The following is a 19840-nucleotide window of genomic DNA, read 5'->3' on the forward strand; positions in this document are numbered from 1 at the left end:
AGTTCGGGACTTGGATTTTGCAAACGATGCAAGCAAAGTATTGGGTTCCATTGCTGGCAAGCTGGAAAAAGGAACAATAACCCAAAATGAAAGGAGGTGAGAGGACTGCAGTGAAAGCTTTTAAAAAGAGAATAAGGTGCCTCCAAACTACAAGGGAAATCAGCTGAGCACGAAAAGAAAGGAAGCAAATTTCTATTGATGCTACATTATGTCAGCTAAGTTGCCATTGAGGTTGGGGGGGGGGGAAGCTAAGTTTAAGTAGCAAGTGAATTTTTACTTAGCAATTTTGCTAAGAGCATGATACTGTGTGAACGTTTATTTCCCAGCAACTTCAGTAGGATTTAAGCAACCCAATTATGCTCAGAATTGCAGCTTACATGAATTTAAGGCTTTTACTTGTCTTTGTTTGCTGCATTTTTTCAGGTAAGTTTCCATTGAGGTTGGGGGGGGGGGTCAATTGTATTCTAATCACCATTGCATTCCTTCTGTGCTTCTTTGCTGCTGTAATGCTTATCCCTAAGTTCTGCAGGTGGTGGGATGTTGATGTCTAGTTCTAAGGGAACCGTGGGAGCGAGCTTCAGGTTCCCAGCTTCAGGGCAAACGGCCGGAGCGCCTTCTCCCACGCATGGGAGTGTGGCTAATTGGCCAGGGCAGAGTTCGTGGAGCTGGGGAAGTGGTGCAGGGTGAATTGGAATTTGGAAAAGAAATCTGCCCACCTTAGCTGTTTAGCATTAAGACACCAGGGTGTTTTGAGCGTTTCCAAATTCTTATGATCAGTCCAAACCTCGAACGGGACTCATGCCCCCTCCAACCAATGTCTTTATGTGCATAGGGCGAGTTTTATTGCCCCCGCCTCCTTTTCCCAAACAGACCAGTTACATTCCGTGTCATTGAACTTCCTTGACACGTATGCCAAGGGATGTAGCAAGCTGCCCCCCCCCTTGGAGGATCCCCCCCCCCCATGGCAACATCTGAAATTTCCAAATTTTCTACCAAACTTAAAATTAGAATTTGGACTGCCAGATTCAGTACTTTTGGGGTTAGTTTTAAATCTGTACATTAATTTCTCTTGTAAGCCGTTTGATATACTATTAAAGGGTTCATTGGTATTATTTTTTTGCCACAAATGATTGCATTTTGGCTTAACACTTAGAATTTATTAAATCTTTCTAGATCTGTTACCAAGTTGCTTGAAGATCTGGTGTATTTTGTTACCGGTGGAACAAATTCTGGACAAGATGTACTTGAAGTGATGTTTGCAAAGCCAAATCGAGAGCGCCAAAAGCTAATGAGAGAGCAAAATATTCTGAAGCAGGTACATTGAATAAGAGAGCATCTAGTGAAGTAGATGTTGACAAAGAATGGTTGATGTGCACAGGACTCTGTCTCAGGCAAAATTGTGTCTCGACCCCCAGATTCCCCATGAGATCAATTTTTGAACACATCCAAGATACATGATCTCTTTGTGCACACAAGGAATGGAATGTGGAATCTGTCCGCCCCCCCCTCGCTTTTTTGCCATCATGTTGCAGCCAACTTATGGTGACCCTGTAGGGTTTCTAAGGCAAGAGATGTTCGGAGGTGGTTTGCCATTGCCTGCCTCTGCATAGCAACCCTGGACTTCCTTGGTGGTCTCCCATCCAAGTACTAACGAGGGCTGACCCTGCTTAGTTTCCAAGGTCTGATGGGATTAGGTGATCCTGGAACTCAGAGAGGGAAAAAGGTCACAGAAAATTGCTTTGTAAAATTTTAGGTTGGGTCAGGTTTCCAAGAGCGCTCGAGCCATCTCCAGTTTAACCCCCATTACTGGACAATGGTCTGATGACTATTCAGACAATGGTCTGCGGACCATTCAGATAATGGTCTGAAGCTGTTGTAATTGCTTTCTTGTTACGTGGTGTAATGTTTGCCTGGGTGTCCACCATGTTTGAGGTTTATAAGATTATGCATGGGAAAGAGCAGGTAGAGAAAGAGGTACTTTTCTCCCTTTCTCACAATACAAGAACGCGTGGGCACTCCATGAAATTGCTGAGCGGTTGGGTTAGAACGGATAAAAGGAAGTACTTCTTCACCCAAAGAATGATTAACACTTGGAATTCACTGCCACAGGAAGTGGTGGTGGCTACAAGCATGGACGGCTTCAAAAGGGAATTAGATAAGCATATGGAGCAGAGGTCCATCAGTGGCTATTAGCCACAAGGTATAGATAGGGACTCTGGGGCAAGTGATGCTCTGTCATCTTGCTGCTTGGGGGGGTCAACAGTGGGATGGCTTCTAATGTCCTGGCCCCACTGGTGGACCTCCTGATGGTACCTGGTATTTCTGGCCACTGTGTGATACAGAGTGTTGGACTGGATGGGCCTTTGGCCTGATCCAACATTGGCATCTCTTATGTTCTTATGTTCTTATGTACAGATTGTTGCCATCATTTAGGTAAACTTTTACCTGTTGATTGTACCAACTTATGAAAGTTTCCTGGAGTCTCAGCAAGAAAGCTGGACTATAAATAGATGCACAGGTTGGTCATGACAGGTCGTGTATGTCACGGCAGGACCAGGGGGCGTGACACAAGCAAGCAAAAGTCCAGGAACAGTCCGAGGTCAAGCCGGGCAAATCAGGTAGCAAGGTTCAAGCAGGTTTAAATCATAGTCCAAAAGCAGGGTCAGACATACCAAAGTTTCAAGTCCATAAATCACAACAATACCAGAGGAGTCAGAGATGAACGCAGGGTCAACAAAGCCAAAGGTCAAAAGCCGAGGATCAAGCCGAGAAGAATTCCACAAGGTCTGGAGCAGAGATGCAAGGATTCAGGTCCTGAACAAACGACGTTGCCAGCACAAATGACTGCTGGCAACAGACTTGCATATATACAGTGCTAGCTAATCAACTCATTAGCTAGCCAGGAGTGAGGACAGGATCCTGTCAGTAATCAGGGCTAAGAGATCTTCTGGCACGCATGCGTGCATTCTGCCTTCGCTCTCTCAGCTGTTGTCTTCTTACATTCCTGAGCCTAGTTACAGGTGGAGGCGAGTCTGATGATGAATTACTGGGCTGCAGCAGAGACTGATCCCTTGCAGGTGTTCCCTGGGAGGCTCTATCCTCCTCACAGATAGCTTTCAGCTACAGGATCCAGTCTTTGCCTTTCTGCTGCAGTACTGTCCTCAGGAGCCTGTTCAGGGTCCTCAGGAGCCTGTTCAGGGGCATCAGCAAAGGCAGGCATGACATCAGCAGGGGTAGGCATGACAGTGTACAGGGGCCCATTTGTTTCACATACGTCCAGTTTATCAAGTGATACAAGTGATACAATGTGTCAAACACCTGACACAACATGTAATAAACACTAGGATATTACAATACAAGTTCCTTAATCTTTTCTTTCATCGTATAATTCCTCAGATCTTCAAGTTATTACAAGCACCATTTACTGACTGTGGAGATGGACCAATGTTGAGACTGGAAGAACTTGGAGATCAGCGTCACGCTCCTTTCAGGCACATATGCCGACTTTGTTACAGAGTCCTGAGACACTCCCAGCAGGACTACAGGAAGAATCAGGTTAGTGATGCGAGAAAGGGAGAATCAAGCTTGTTTTGTCCAGGTTTTCATTCTAAAGACTACTTATCTGTGTGACCTACAAGAGTATGAAATGCTTTTGACCCATTCATTTATATTCTGGCCTTTGTTTTCAACACATGTCTCTTCAAAAGCTAAGCTTTATCTCAAACAGCTCGTGTATATAAAAGACTGCTGAAAAAGGACTATGGTGAATCACATATTTCAAGGACAATTGGCAAATGAACAACAGTGGGCAGTATACAGCAGAGCTTTTGCTGGCTAATATAATGGCATTGTTGGGGAAAGGGAAGGCCTCAGGCCTATAGCAGGGGTGGAAAATGGTCAGTAAAATCAGTAAAAGTCAGTTTTTTCATCTTGGTCAGTAATTTGTCAGTTTTTTTAAAAAAAATGGTCAGTAAAGCCAGTATTTCTTTGATTTTTGTGAAAGCAGTTAGTATTTTTTTGTTTTCGTTACTGCATTTTGGGGAAAACATGATGATTTCCCAGTGAGAAGGCAGATTGTTTTCAGTTCAATTATGAAGTACTTTAAGAACTTTGTTCCTAAGAGTAAAAGTGATTTGGTGAAATCTTCCACAAAGTATAGAAACATAATTAACCTCTTAAAACATGAGACAATGAAAGCAGAGGTGATGTTTTGTTGCTCGAGTACCCACTTATTTATAAAGTTCAGTGGAGTGTTCCAAAAAGAAGAGCCTTTGGTGCATGTGATGCTCGGTGAAGTAAAAACACTCACAAGAACCATAATGAATCATGTTTGCAAGAGTTCAGCACCACTGTCTCTTAAAGCATTCAGTGATGAGCACTGCATATCTGTGAGAGAAGTAATCACTGAAAGTAGAATCTGTGACAAAATGAAAAAAAACTTTCTGAAAAGGAACAGCTACTCTTTTTAATGGGAGCAAAAAAACATTTCATAGCAGCCTGCAAACACCTTTTACTCCAGTCATCTTTGGACAAGCCCATCCTCAGATATCTTCAATGTTTAGCTCCAGCACAGAGAGTCAAGGAAAGAATGCACAAGAATATAATGAAAGTAGCAGCAGCACTCCCAATGGATATTCCACTGAACACAGAGGTCATTTCGGGGGGGAACGCGGGGGAACACAGTTCCCCCGGGTGAGGTGCAGGGGGGCACACAATGAAGCCCCGCCCCCTGCTTCCGGCCGCCCCGCTTCCAGCCCTCATTCAGCCAGGAGCAGGCAGGAGAAGAGGGAGGGTAAGTTGCTTCCTCCCCGCCTCTCCCCACCCCTGCCTGCCTGGGGCCAGGGAGGGCCTTCGTGGGGCTTCCTCGCACTCCCGCTGGCCTTGCAGGTCAACCGCCGGGCCCCTGATGTCAGGGTGTGTGGCATATGCTAATGAGTTATGCTAATGAGTTCCCCTAGCTCTTTTTCTACGAAATGACCCCTGACTGAACATGATTGCAGATGAATGTAAACTTCTTAGACTTGAAGATGAAACTGCCAGTGAAACTTACCGCATTGATACATACTGGAATCAGTTCTTTGAAAAGACAAAACCATCTGTAGATCCAAAATACCCACTGGTTACCAAGATGGTGAAAACAGCATTATCATCATCACATGGTAGTGCAGACATAGAAAGAGGGTTTTCAAAATCTGGACACATTTTGACCAATGAAAGGGCCAGCATGTCAGAGTGACCTTTGAATGCCCACCTGATGACCAAGGAAACTTTATATCATGTATACAAAAACAAGGTGTACCATGTTAATATCACACAGGAACTCTTACAGATGGCAAGAGCAGCTCATATTCATTATAAGCAATATTGTGATGAATTGTGTGTCATTAAAGAGAAGGTACAAAAAGAAAAAGAAAGGAAAAAGGCAGAGGAGTTAGAAAGGTTTAAGAAGATAGTGGAAATGATAATATACAAGAGAAGGAAGCAAAACTGAAAAAGCTGAGACAAGAACAGAACAAGAATAGGATAATTGCTCAAACGTTGCCAGATGATACAACCAAACTGTAAAGGAAGCTGCTGGGAAAAAGGATATTTTGGGATTCAACATGGCACAGCTCATGCTAGAAGGAGTGGAGAAAGCAATGGAAGAAGAGGACAAGAAAAAATGCTTGAGGATGCAGTGCAGAAAACTGTTGAAAAACGAAAGATTTCGTTGTTAACTTCTTTTTCAGCAAAAATCAAAGATAAAATAAAAGTGAAGTCTTACCTTACAGTAATTATGTTTTTTTATCATGATTACTTTATGTATGGTTTTTAATATGTTTTGCAGTTTTATTATCTGCAGTATCTGTTTATTTTTAAAAGGGAATCTTTTTGCCTTAAATTATGTACAATAATGAAAACATTGTTCTATCTTCATTAAAAAAAATCAATAAAAAGGTGTGCAATGGTTGGTTATGGGGATGGTGGAGGCCAGATAATAATCATATTTAATGAAGTCCTGGTTTTGCTTTTAAAATGTTAACTTATCAATTAAAGGTACAGGTTTCCCTTGCTTGAAAGCCAGTCGAATCCAACTCTAGGGGGCTGTTTCCAAGCCGAAGAGCCAGCATTGTCCAAAGACATTTCTGTAGTCATGTGGCTGGCATGAGTAAATGCTGAGGCGCATGGAATGCTGTTACCTTCCCAACATAGCGGTACCTATTTACCTACTTGCAATTTCTTGCTTTCGAACTGCTAGGTTGGCAGGAGCTGGGGCCAGAGACAGGAGCTCACTCTGTCACACAGCACTAGGGGCTCGAACTGCCGGACTACAGACCTTCTGGTCTGCAGCTCAGCATCTTAATGTCTGAGACACTGTGGCCCCCTAACTTACCAATAGGCTGACATTAAATTGTTCAGTAATTTGTCCGTTTTTTGTCAGTATTTGGTCAGGGTTTTTTTTAAAAATTTTCGTCAGTAAAATCAGTATTTTTGACCCTCTGACTAGTTTCCACCCCGCTATAGGGTTGCCTCACACAAGTGGTATGTCCCGCTCTTCAACATAGCCTTTTCTCAAGAACAACAAATAATATCAGCAACTTTTCCTTCCTTACCATTCTTAGATTTTTTAAATTACTCTATCTCCTTTTTTAACTCCTTAGGAATATATAGCCAAGCAGTTTGGCTTTATGCAGAAACAAATTGGCTACGACGTCCTGGCAGAAGACACCATCACAGCATTGCTTCATAATAACCGCAAGCTGCTGGAGAAGCATATCACTGCTGCCGAGATCGATACCTTTGTTAGTCTTGTAAGAAAAAACAGAGAGCCTAGGTGAGAGTTGCCACTGGGTGTTTGGGGGGTGGGGTAGGTATGGGAATTTCAAAATTTTTGAACATGTCAAACTTGTTTCTTTATTTTTGTGAAGTCAGATACCTGTGGCGGACAGTGCTTCTCAGATATCCACAGTTTCTTGATAACTTCTGTGCATATTGCATTTCCCCCCCAATTCTAAATTGCTTGCTCAGGAGTTTGCACATCCAAAGATGCTGGTCCCAAGTCCAGTGCTAATTATACTCCTGCTTTAATCCTTCCCTATTTAAACAAAAGAAGGCTTATGCAAAAACTAGTGTAAGCATCTTGATACACTTGATATCATTGGATAAACAGGACAATTGGTCTCTTCCTATTCCTGTCAAAAGGCTGGATTCTATTAATCTGTTTTGCTACCGGTGAAGCCTTCCTGTATCCTTGTATGCCTGTCTCCTAACAAAAGGAGGCCTCCTTGCAGTAACTCGTTAGCTCTGTCACTGAGCCTGCTGCACTTAGAAGCTTGCCTCATTATGACATCTCATGAGGTCCTTAAGAACCTGTAATGCCTTTGAGCTTCAACAAATGTCATTGAGGGTGCATTTTCTGTTCTTACACCCAGTGTAATATAATTAGTGCCTCCACTTCCCATTAGATGACCGTCTTATGTGTTGCTACGTCCCTAGCACGAATTACAGGGTCATGATACAGTTTAGTGGGGTGAAGTCTGCAGCCGGTTTGGAGGTAAATGAGCCTCGGTTCCAAAGCAGATGTGATTTTTCATTGTTATAGAATCAAAGGGCATTTTGAAAATGGGATGTTGGGTTATGAGAAATGGCTCAAGGAGTTGCATGTTGCCTGTACGCTGGGTTGCTAAACCCACCCTTACGTGTGGTAGAGTGACCTGGGGAAATCAGCTTGCTGTTTTTTTTCATCTTGTTAGCATTGTGCAAAATATTAATTAAAGCAATCTTTTTCTTTACTAGATTCTTGGATTACCTCTCAGATCTTTGTGTTTCCATGAACAAATCTATTCCAGTGACTCAGGAGCTGATTTGTAAAGCTGTGCTAAACCCTGCAAATGCAGATATACTAATTGAAACAAAGTAAGTTGAGATGTTTGCCGAAATGTTTAGAGTGGAGAGGTTGTAGTGGATAGACATTTTGCAAAGATGAGACGGACAGAAAAGTGGCTTCCGTTATGGGCAAAGCAGAATATTCTTAGTAGCAGAACACTGGATACTTTTTGGTTTTCTCCAACCTACATGCAATTGATGGTTCTGAAATGTGTGACAGGAAATTGCAATTTAACTTTTCCCATATTAGATTTACTAGACTTAGAGGTAGGTTCAGGTGGTTAGCTGTGTTGGCCTGCACTGGAAGAGCAAGATTAAAGTCCAGTAGTGCTTTTGTTGTTGTTGTTCAGTCGCACAGTCGAGTCCGATTCTTCGCAACCCCGTGGACCAGATCACGCCAGGCCTTCCTGTCTTCTGCCGTCCTCTGAAGTTGGCTCAATTTCATGTTCGTTGCATCTATGACACTGTCTAACCATCTCATCCTTTGCTGTCCCCGTCTTCTTTGACCTTCAATCTTTCCCAGCATCAGTCTTCTCCCTTCTCATTTGGTGGACAAAGTATTTGAGCTTCAGTTTCATTATCTGGCCTTCCAGGGAACAGTCAGGGTTGATTTCTTTTAGGATTGACTGATTTGATCTTCTTGCCGTCCAAGGGACTCTCAAGTAGTGCCTTAGACCAACCCCAAAGGGAGCTTTGAGTCTCAAAATCTTACAGCCTGGAAATCTTGTTAACCTTTATGGTGCTACTGGACGAGCCTTGTTGTAGTTTTAGAGGGTATCAGATGCAGTGGAATTAAAATTAACAAAGTTTTTTTCACTTCCCCCCTCCATGGTGCATAAAGCGTGCATCTTGTTGCCAGAGGATGTCATGACAGCGGGTAGACAAAACAGATTTCTAAAAAGAAGAGCTGTCCATATCTACAGAAATAAGAATATAAGTAATTAGTTTTTCTCCTGCCACATTTCTTTAGGCTGGTCCTGTCTCGGTTTGAATTTGAAGAATTATCAACTGGAGAAAACTCATTGGAGGTTGGTGAGGATGAGGAAGAAGTCTGGTTATTCTGGAAAGACAGCAACAAAGAGGTCCGCAGTAAGAGTATCAGAGAACTGGCTCAGGATGCTAAAGAAGGGCAGAAGGAAGACCGGGATGTACTCAGCTACTACAGGTTAACACCGCAAGCAATACTTGGCTATGGCAGTGTAACCTGAAGTGTTTAGTAAACTCTCTCCAGCTACTTGTAAGGAGATGAATTCACTTCCAGGGGATGACTTAATAGATACCATTGGTTTAGAAGATGGTTATCAAGTGATGTGCAGACTCTGTGGTAGGAAAGGACTGTCATCTGTGTCACATGATCAACCATATGATCTGTGTCACAGACGATAGTCAGTTTGTGACAGCAGTTTTGTACAAACAAGCTGTCTTTTGTAATTATTGCATGGTGATCATGTCTTTTCAAGTCTGTATCAATATTTGTAAGTTCAGGAGAACAGTTTCGGGGGCTTGGCCATTAAGGTTGAAAGGGCTTCTTGAATTTAACTGTGAAATACGTGCATTCCACATTTTCTAAAGGTGATCAGAAGATACACAGAGATGACACTGGATTACAGAACGTTGTTATACTGTGTCCGGAATTCTCCCATGCTGTGTTTAGCCTGATGAAATATTTACCATTGCCTCGGCAATAGCTGCTTTATTGTCATTTTATTGCTAGCTTCAAATATTGAGTCCTGTGGAAGCCAACTAATGCTTTCTTTCCTGTCACTTATTTCACTGAAGGTATCAGCTGAATCTTTTTGCCAGGATGTGTCTCGATCGGCAGTACTTGGCTATAAATGAAATATCTGGCCAACTCGATGTAGACCTCATCCTTCGGTGCATGTCTGATGAAAATCTACCATATGACCTGAGAGCTTCCTTTTGCCGGCTGATGCTGCACATGCATGTTGACCGTGATCCCCAGGAACAAGTGACACCTGTGAAATATGCCCGGTTATGGTCAGAAATACCCTCTGAAATTGCTATTGATGAGTGAGTACTTCATGATCTAAAGGCTGTCAGGCTTGAAGGTCTTTTTAAGAATTTCCTACATGGCCTGAGGCACTTCTGTCACAAATCCTACAAGCCCTAAAGCCATCTTCAGGGGTAGTGGGTGCCTAAATAAATGTGCTTTTTACAACCATTTTGATGATTAACTTTTTGGGGAGTACTGGTGACTACGTATGGAGCTGAGAGAGTACAGCTGGGTAAGCCCACTTATTTGTCATAACTTTTTCCTTGCCCTATCCCGCCTTATGATAAAACAGTTTTGGTGTTCCTCCTGGACTCGCTTCCACAGCCTTTCGCCTGCTCAGCTGCCACTCCCACAGTCTCCCAATCCCATGGCTGCATTGGCTTGCTGCGTTGGCTCGGCCCCGCCCACCGAACCGGCAGGCAGCATTTTGCCCTCAGTCTGGAGGGAGCCGGCGAAGGGGATGGACGCTCCACCAAGAGAGCAGCAACTCCTCCACGGGGGAGGAGGCAGACCTAGCAAGCGGTGGCAAGCAGGGGAAGCACTCACCTTTGCTGCCCCTCGCGGCCCCTCTCCCTCGACCACAAGGCCTACACTTCGTCAGGGTGATAGCTCAGCGGGCTGCACTGCAGAGAAGGCTGCCCAGCGCCTTTCAACGGCTCCCCCGCCTTCCTTCAGCGGCAGCGGCAGCACCAGGGAGGGTCTTGGCCTAGCGGAAATGAACTGCGGCTCCTGGAAAGCCGAACTCTCTCCTGAGGAAGACACTTCTCTTGGCTCCTGTGTGGGACTAATTGTGACTAACTGTCTCCTCAGTGGCTGTTGGTAGGCAACCAACTTCTGTCGGTAAAAAAACACTTTCCTGTCAGAATTAATTTAAAACGGCTCTCTCCTTTTTGCCTCCACCATGGCTGGCTGGCTAATGAGGTGGGCCAGCAACTGTCAAACCATTCTCTTCAACCTCCTGCTGTGCGGCTGACTTTCCCCTACGGTTGTTAATCTCCAGGTGGAACCTGGCGAGCTCCCGCTGTTACAATTGATCTCTAGATGACAGAGATCAGTTCCCTTGGAGAAAATGGCTGCTTTGGAGGGTAGACCCTATGCCATTATCCCCTGCTGAGTCCTTCCATCCCTTTGGGAGAAAACTCATTGGGGCCAGTCCTGATAGGGTTGCCAACTCCAGGTGGGAAATTCCTGAAGAGTTGAGGGATGGACCCTGGAGAGGGTGAGGTTTGAGGAGGGGTGGGGACCTCAGAAAGGTACAGTTCCATAGATTCCACCCCCCCCAAGCCAGCCATTCCCTCATGGTGAACCATTGTTGCCAATCTCCAGGTGGAGGCTGGAGATCACTCAGAATTACAACTGGTCTCTAGGAGGGAGGGGGAGGAGATGGAAAGCTGAAGCCGGGGGCAGATAACGGTGGGTTGATGGTTGGCTGGGAGGGAGATCAGGTGCCAAATCCAGGTTGGGAAATTCCTGGAGATTTGAGGGGTGGAGCCTGGAGAGGGTAAGGTCTGAGGAGGGGTGGGACCTCAGACAGGTACAATGCCATATCCACCCTCCAAACCAGCCATTCCCTCATGGGGAACCATTGTTGCCAGTCTCCAGGGGAGGGATAGACATCACGCAGAATTACAACTGCTCTTCAAATGGCAGAGATCAGTTCTCCTGGATAATATGGTGGACTCTGTGTCATTATACCCTGTCGCCACAGCAAACTGGCGCTGAGTGCTCATGGCCGGGGCACTCTCCCAGAGTCTCTTTGTAGAGTTCGTTGTATTTATTTCTACAATGGGCCTTATTCCTAGTTTGTATATTTGGTTGTATATAATAAGTTCCAGAACTCCAGGAAGAAAAATAATCTAATTTTAATTTCCCATATTTATCTATAGAGAACCAGCATGGTGTAGTGGCTAAAGTGTCAGACTAGGATCTGGGAGACTCCGGTTCAAATCCCTGCTCGTGCCATGGATACTTGCTAGGTGATGTTGGCCCAGTCACACACCCTCAGCCTAACCTACTTAACAGGGCTGTTGTGAGGATAAAATGGAGGAAAGAAAAGCAATGTAAGCTGTTCGGGTCTCACTGGGAAGAAAGGCAGAATATAAATAAAGTAAATAAATAAATTAGAAGAAGAAGAGATTGGATTTATACCCCGCCCTTCACTTGGAGTCTCAGAGCAGCTTACAAACTCCTTTCCCTTCCCCTCCCCGCAACAGACACCCTGTGAGGTGAGTGGGGCTGAGAGAGCTCTGACAGAGAACTGCTCTTTCAGGAACAGCTGTGCCAGAGCTTGTGACTGACCCAAGGTCACATCAGCAGGTGCAAGTGGAGGAGTGGGGAATCAAACCCGGTTCTCCCAGATTAGAGTCCGCACACTTAACCACTACACCAAATTATAGTGTTTGGTCTTCTGATTTGAACTTGAGCCCTGTTAGATTTTTATCTCACCTTTTCCTCAGGGAATTCAGGGTGATGTACATGGATTTCTTCTCTATCGTTTCATTCCTGCAACAACCCTGTGAGGTAATTGAGGTTAAGAGAGATGACTGATCTGAGTGAGCTCATTGAGCTTCATATCAAGTTTGAGATTTTAACTGAAGTCTTCCTAATCTGACACTATAACCACTACATCATCCGAGCTGTCATACCACATTGGCTTCAACTAAATATAATTATGCGGGTCTAGAACAGTGGCTGTCAGGATAAGCCATGATCAGTGAAATCCTTGGTTCAGATGTTGCCTCTGCCCACAAATTCACTATGTGGCCTTAGGCAAGCCACTATCTTGGTTTCAGTTTCTCATCTGCAATATGGAGATAATAATACTGGCTTAATTTACAAGGCTGTTGTAAGGAATACAGAATAATGCACGTGAAGCACTTTTGAACACTTTTGAAGGTTTTCTTCATGGATTTGGAAGATGTTCCAGTACTCCCTCTGAAGCCGTGACCTGGATAGCCCAGGCTAGCCTGACCTCGTCAGATCTCGAAAGTTAAGCAGGGTCAGCCTTGGCTAGTATTTGGAAGGGTGACCTCCAAGGAATACCAGGGTTGTGACGCAGAGGCAGGCAACAGCAAACCACTGCTCCCAATCAAAGCAGGGGAATGAGGAAGGACGTATTTTACAGAGTATCGTGATGCTGAGGCAGGCAATGGCAAACTACCTCTGAAACATCTTTTGCCTTAAAAACAAGCCTAGCTGTGCCATTTTAAAATGACTATACTACTGAACAGCCTCAGTTGTTCTTTTCAGTTTAGCATCTACTCTGTTCTGTCTACCAACTCATCTGAATATTGAGCCATCATATTTTTGCAGTCTACATAGGAATTAAATGATATTTGAGAATTTGGACGCTCCTTACAAAAGAAACATAAGCCAGTTTTTCATTGCATTTGAAAAGTACTTTTAAAGTCTAGCTAACATGCTAACTTTAAAACATTTTCTTTCTTCTCTCTGATGCTAGCTTCCTGTCTACAGAGAGCATTTTTCTTGTGCTTTACCGAAGTCCTAATAAAAGTAGATTTACAATATAAAATATTAAATTAAAAGTGGTTATGGGAGTCTGACTTCTGTCCACATCATACATAAGCAGCAGACCTAAATGTGAAGGCATTATACTGATGCTGAAAATGGCAGTTATATATTTAGCTTCACCCCATTACTTCTAGTGCTGTGACAATATGATGTTCAATTTCCTACCAGTGGTGGCCAATGATGTGGAGCAAGGACAGGGAACTGCAGGTGATATAGAAGAGGAAGAGCTGGGAAAGTATGCAGCTGCACATTTTGTGGCTGAAGCATCTCTTGGGAGCCAAAGTAGATGTTTCAGCCACAAAATGTGCAGATGCATGCCTCCCTGCGGGATTTGCTGCAGGACTTTTTATGTTTGTATATTGTCTGTAATGAAAAATTCAGGAAAACTCGCTAGACTTCGCCTACTCATATTTCTTGGATGTGCTCAGATGTTTCTGTTTGGAGATGGGGGGGAACACGTTGGTATGATTGGGGGTCTGTTTCTGTGCAATTCATTTGTTAGTAGCTTTTCTTTTCTTTCCTCCAGCTATGATAGCAGTGGAACTTCCAAAGATGAAATTAAAGAGAGGTTTGCACAGACCATGGACTTTGTGGAAGAATATTTAAGAGATGTTGTCTGCCAGAGATTTCCTTTCTCTGATAAAGAAAAAAACAAACTCACTTTTGAGGTAAATAACCTTTTTGTGTGAGAGACAGGGAAGAAAATCCTCTTTAGGATTAATCACAGAAGTCTTATATGTGATTCTGCCTTGAACACGTAAACTGCCTAACACAGTAGACTAAAAGTCCCTCTAGCTCAGTATTATCTATGAGAATCACAGGTTCAGACAGAAGTCTTTTCCAGCTCTTTTTCTTTTTTATTGTTTTATATAATAAAGAAAAAAGAAAATGGTTTTTTTACACCCTCTCTGGGAGCAGCCAGAAGCGCAAGCCAGAGCTGAGCATTGTCTTACATACTGGTAAACACCCAGCTCAAATCTCTGGATGGCTTCACCCAGCATCCTCACGTAGATGTTAAAGAGCACAGAGAAACAAGATGAGGCGGTGCAGGACCACCATCTTCTGAAACCTAACCTCTGGGTAGAACTGGAACCAGCAAAAAACGGTGCCTCTTAGTCCCCGCTTGGAAAGGCAGTCCAGAAGGATACTGCAATCTATGGTATCGAAAGCTGCTACATGGTCCAGGAGAATCAACAGAGTCACACACCCTCTGTCCATCTCCCAGCACAGACCATCCACCAGGACAACCAAGGCTGTTTCAGTCCTTTAACCTGGCCCAAACTATTGGGTCCATACAGCATGTTGTGTTGCTACTGCTGCTAAAACATTGTGAAAGTAAAAGATAGCTGCATTTGTACCCTGTCCTTCTGTCAGGTGCTCAGGATAGCATTTTTTTTTAAAAAAAAACACGTATACCAGGCTCTCCAAGAAGTTTGCTTGAGGCAGCTTCCAAGTGAAAACAGAGTAGAATCAAACCAATTAAACAACATAAAATGTAGAGTGTCACGGCAGGGCCAGGGAGCGTGGGTTAAGCAAGTCAAGTCCAAAGCCAGTCCGAGGTTCAGCCAATAATTCAAACAGCACCGAGGTTTAAACAAGTCCAAAACAGTTCACAAAGCCAACGTCAAACATACCATACGTCAAAGTCCATAAATCAAGGAAAGCCAGCGTATCGCAGATCTGAAGTTGTGGTCAAACAATGCCGGGAGTCAGGGAGCCGGAGTGTCAGGAGCAGAGTAATGAATGGTCAAGGTTTCAAAAGAGTCCGGAGCAAGGTTGCACAGAGCGACTGGTCCTGTCAACTGAAGTTGCCAGCACAAATCACTTCCAACAGCAGGTTTGTTGATATAGTGTGCTGGCTCATTAACTTGTTATCTTTCATGGAGCAAGGTCAGGCTTCTGTTAATACTCAGGGCTGAACGATCATCTTCCATGCATGCGTGCAGCCTTGCGTCTCTCGTTCAGCTCCTGTCTTCTTTGACTCCTGAGCCGGTTCACAGGTGGCGGTGAGTCGGGTGGCGAATTGCTTGTGTTAAGCAGAGCCTGATCCGGTGCAGGTGTCTCTTGGGAGGTTCTATCCTCCTCGAGACTTAGAGTGTCTTCTGTTAAAGGAGCCAGTTCTTGGCTGGCAGGCTCTGCTTCTGGGAGTATATCAGGGGCTTGTGGTGCCAAGTCCCCTTGTTCCTGGCTGTCAGCTGACACATCAGGGGCGGGCATGACATAGAGCTTTATAAAAATATAAAGGTCATAAACATAGAGGTCATAAAAGTAATAAATTGTATTATTTATTAATTGAAATGTTGATATCCCAATTTTTGCCCTCATTGGAAAACTCAAGCAACTGACATAAGCCTTTACACAATCTGATATTTTGTAGTGCCTTGGTGTAGTGGTTGAGTGTGCAGACTCTTTGAAATGTTGATATCCCAATTTTTGCCCTCATTGGAAAACTCAAGCAACTGACATAAGCCTTTACACAATCTGATATTTTGTAGTGCCTTGGTGTAGTGGTTGAGTGTGCAGACTCTAATCTGGGAGAACCGGGTTTGATTCCCCACTCCTCCACTTGCACCTGCTGATGTGACCTTGGGTCAGTCACAAGCTCTGGCACACAGTTCTCTTCTGACCGCCGCGCTGGTAGGACGCCTTCTGCTTCGGTCTGTTAAGTACAAACTTTTGCTAAACTTGCGTTTAGTTACTTTCTTTTTCTTTATTTTTGTAGTTAGCATTTTTCTCCGGGTGTTTGTTTTGTGTTTTTCTCGTTTCCCCTCCGCTGGCCTATGGCCCCGCGGTGGGGTTGTTTCAAACGGTGCAAGACTTGCGGCCTTAAAATATCCCCCACCGACGGGCACTCACTTTGCCTCGTCTGTCTAGGGGAGTCGCACTGTGTGTCTAAGTGCAGACATTGCCGGAAGTTTTCGAACCAGACGAGAAAAAACAGGGCAGCTCGTCTGCATTTGGCTTTGATGGAGAAGGCACTATCCCCTCAGTCCTCCTCTCCGTTGGACACGTCCGGACACGCCTCGATGTCGACCCTAGCTGCGGACACTTGTCCTCCCGTTCCGGGAACATCGACGTCGACGTCCGAAACGATCGACGCCGATAAAAGACCACCCCGTACCTTCCAAGATCCGGAAGCAGGGGATATCTGATGCCGTACCTTCCAAGATCCGGAAGCAGGGGATATCTGATGCCGTACCTTCCAAGATCCGGAAGCAGGGGATATCTGATGCCGTACCTTCCAAGATCCGGAAGCAGGGCAAAGACTCACAGCAGTCGAAGAAACCTAAAACGGACAAGTCGAAAGTCCATAAGGTTTCAGCTAGTCAAGGCCGAGATCTCACGCAAGAACCTCACCACCCGATCGGTTCAGATCTCGACATCGACCTTACTCAGCAGACAGTTCAGTCGCAATCTGATATGTCGAGTCGTCAATCCTCTCATGCTTCTCCGGAACGTGGAGTCGATGATCGACACCGACCGGCATCCCCTCCCTTAACCTGGGATGAGAGACAATGGCACTACTTATATGGGAACCGATACCCATACCCCTGGGCATTCCCTCCACCGCCCCCACCAGACTGGGATCGTCAATCGGTGTCATCCCGCATTTCGCACTGTCGGGATCGATCCTCGATATCGAAACAGTCGATACCGACACTTCCACCGGGTCCGATTGCGCCCCCGGTCAACACACCGGCACCGTCACAACCGGAATTACCCGGGTCATCGGAACCATCCAATGTATCCTCCGATTCAGACGACTCCTCTGAACATGTAGAGGACGTAAATATACAGCTCACCCCACAAGATGTGGAAGCAGACTTGCCTATCTCTCCATCGGAGGATGTTAAGTCATATGGAGACTTTGTGCAACGTATGGCGTTAGACCTATCTATGACTCCCACTCTCGTTGCCAGTTTTGTGGATGACAATGTTTTTGACATCATGCATTCCAACACTTCGCCTTCTGTGGCTCTTCCAATGACAAAAGTCCTCTTACAAACTACCAAAGACTTTTGGACTCACCCAGCCTCCATTAATGTATCCAATAAACGTTTGGATCACATGTACAAAATCCAGGAATCAGGGGCTGAGTTTCTGTACACACATCCTAAACCCAATTCTCTGGTCGTCTCATCGTCCACGAAAGGGAAATCGAGTCACTCCACGCCTTCAGATAAGGAAGGGAAGAAATTAGATTCGGTTGGTAGAAAATTCTACACTGTCGGCGCAATGGGCGTTAAAACGGCTAATTATGCAGCCTGCATGGGCCGCTATCAGTTCAATTTATGGAAACGTTTGAATGATTTCCTTCCGCACGTGCCTAAAGAATGTCAGCCACAGATTAAAAGGATTCAGAATGAAGGGATGGTACTGGCTAGGCATCAAATTAGTGCTGCCAAACATTCCCTGGAATCAGCGAGCAAGACTCTGGCAACTTCCGTAGCACTACGCAGACATGCCTGGCTCCGCTCTTCTTCATTGCCATATGATACCAGATCATCGGTGGAAGACCTTCCCTTTGAAGGTTCTGGATTGTTTAGCTCCACCACTGATACGGTATTACAAGAAATGGACAAGAGTATCAAGACGTCCAAGAGTTTGGGAATATCTCCCCCACCTAAGTACTCTAAAACTAAGCAGTGGCCTAGACAACCTTGGCCTACTAGACAACCGTACAGTAAATCACCTACGGATCAATGGCAAAGACCTCCCTCTTCTCAGTCAAGGTCTTTCCCCCCTAAGAACAAAGGACAATCGTCTGGTGCCTATAAGTCGAAGTTTCCTAAAAATCCCAAGCAGGGGCTTTGACTTCAACCGTCTCGCTCATACTCGCCTCGCTCCTTTTCTTCACGCATGGCTGGACATTTCTACAGACAAATGGGTTCATTCTATAATAAGAGATGGCTATCTCATAGAGTTTTCTCAGGTCCCCAAATTTTCCCATTTCATTGGAACCCCGACGTCACCCGTCCTGCTTCAAGAAGTACAATCCCTGACACTGAAAAACGCCATAGAGACAGTCCCGATGGCGGATCGTTGCCAGGGGATTTATTCCAGATATTTCACGGTCCCCAAGAAGGACGGAGGACTTCGTCCAATTATGGATCTAAGATTTCTCAATCGATTCATCATTTACAAAAAGTTTCGTATGACCACTTTGCAAAGCATCTTACCACTCCTGTCTCCAGGGACCTGGATGGTCACTTTAGATCTCAAAGACGCTTATTTTCACGTCTCCATCCACCCTCGTCACAGAAAATTCCTCAGATTCACTGTCGGAGAGGACCATTATCAATTCAAAGCCCTCCCCTTCGGGCTTTCTACCGCCCCCAGGGTCTTTACGAAGGTAATGGTGGTGATCGTCGCCCACCTTCGTCTTCAGGGCATCCAGATTTTTCCATACATAGACGACTGGTTAATGGTGGCAGATTCGAAGGAATGTCTCCTTCAACACATCACCATTACTTTGTCGGTCCTCTCCTCCCTTGGAATTCTGGTGAATTTACAGAAATCCATGCTGCAACCTGCAACTCGCGTGCAGTTCATAGGAGCTGTCATAGACTCCCTAGCCACTCGGGCGTACCTTCCTCGCCAACGGGCAGATACCATTCGTCTGGAAATTCAACGTTTGTTCCAGTCCAACGTGACATCAGCGGTCCACATTCAGCGGATCTTGGGTCTCATGGCAGCCACCACTTCCGTGATCGAATATGCACGCCTTCGCATGCGCCCGTTGCAGCTGTGGTTTCTAAAGAAATTTCGCCCTTCCATCCATCCTCCGAGCCTTCAACTGGTAGTGCCTCCGCAGGTCCTCGTCTCCCTGCAGTGGTGGCTCGTGGACACCAATCTGTTGGCGGGTGCACCGTTCCAACCGATAGTTCCCGTAATGTCCATCACCACAGATGCCTCCCTGTGGGGTTGGGGTGCTCATACAGACGACACTTGTGTGGGTGCTCCATGGCAACCCCTTTGGAAGAGTCATCATATCAACTATCTGGAACTGCTGGCCGTAAAGTTTGCCCTAAGATCCCTACTCAGACAGGTTGTAGGGAAGGATGTGTTGATTTTTACGGACAACACAACTGCGATGGCTTATATCAATCGCCAGGGCGGGACCGTGTCCAGGTCCCTTTGCAGGCTAGCTATGGACATATGGGAAGAGTGCCTTCATTGGAACATCACTCTCCAAGCTGCCCATCTGCCAGGAACTTTGAACCAACAAGCGGATTTCCTGAGCAGAGGGGGAGCATCGGACCACGAATGGGAGTTGAACTCAAAGTATCTCCTTCCTCTTTTTCAACATCTGGGACATCCCCACATCGATGTTTTTGCAACTCGATTGAACAAGAAGTGTCCCAGGTTTTGCTCCAGAGCGGGGTTGGACCCTCTGTCAATGGGGGACGGTCTGTTGATGTCGTGGGC

The 19840-nt window shown here is 45.2% G+C and overlaps 1 protein-coding gene across 2 annotated transcripts in view; it reads left to right on the forward strand.

Moving 5' to 3' along the window:
- The window catches only part of ITPR1 (inositol 1,4,5-trisphosphate receptor, type 1), a 323113-nt gene that overhangs the window by 121120 nt on the left and 182153 nt on the right, over nt 1–19840 (forward strand). For both annotated transcript variants that reach the window (XM_015418813.1, XM_015418814.1), the window contains 8 exons: nt 1–96; nt 1174–1315; nt 3397–3555; nt 6642–6814; nt 7777–7896; nt 8837–9031; nt 9646–9897; nt 13938–14079. The exon at nt 1–96 is cut by the window's left edge and continues 77 nt beyond it. In XM_015418813.1, the coding sequence (XP_015274299.1) occupies nt 1–96; nt 1174–1315; nt 3397–3555; nt 6642–6814; nt 7777–7896; nt 8837–9031; nt 9646–9897; nt 13938–14079 (1279 nt within the window). The remainder of the gene's footprint in view (nt 97–1173; nt 1316–3396; nt 3556–6641; nt 6815–7776; nt 7897–8836; nt 9032–9645; nt 9898–13937; nt 14080–19840) is intronic.

This window comes from Gekko japonicus, unplaced genomic scaffold, assembly GCF_001447785.1.
Source record: "Gekko japonicus isolate JY-2015 unplaced genomic scaffold, Gekko_japonicus_V1.1 scaffold1315, whole genome shotgun sequence".
In the NCBI taxonomy this organism is placed as follows: domain Eukaryota; kingdom Metazoa; phylum Chordata; class Lepidosauria; order Squamata; family Gekkonidae; genus Gekko; species Gekko japonicus.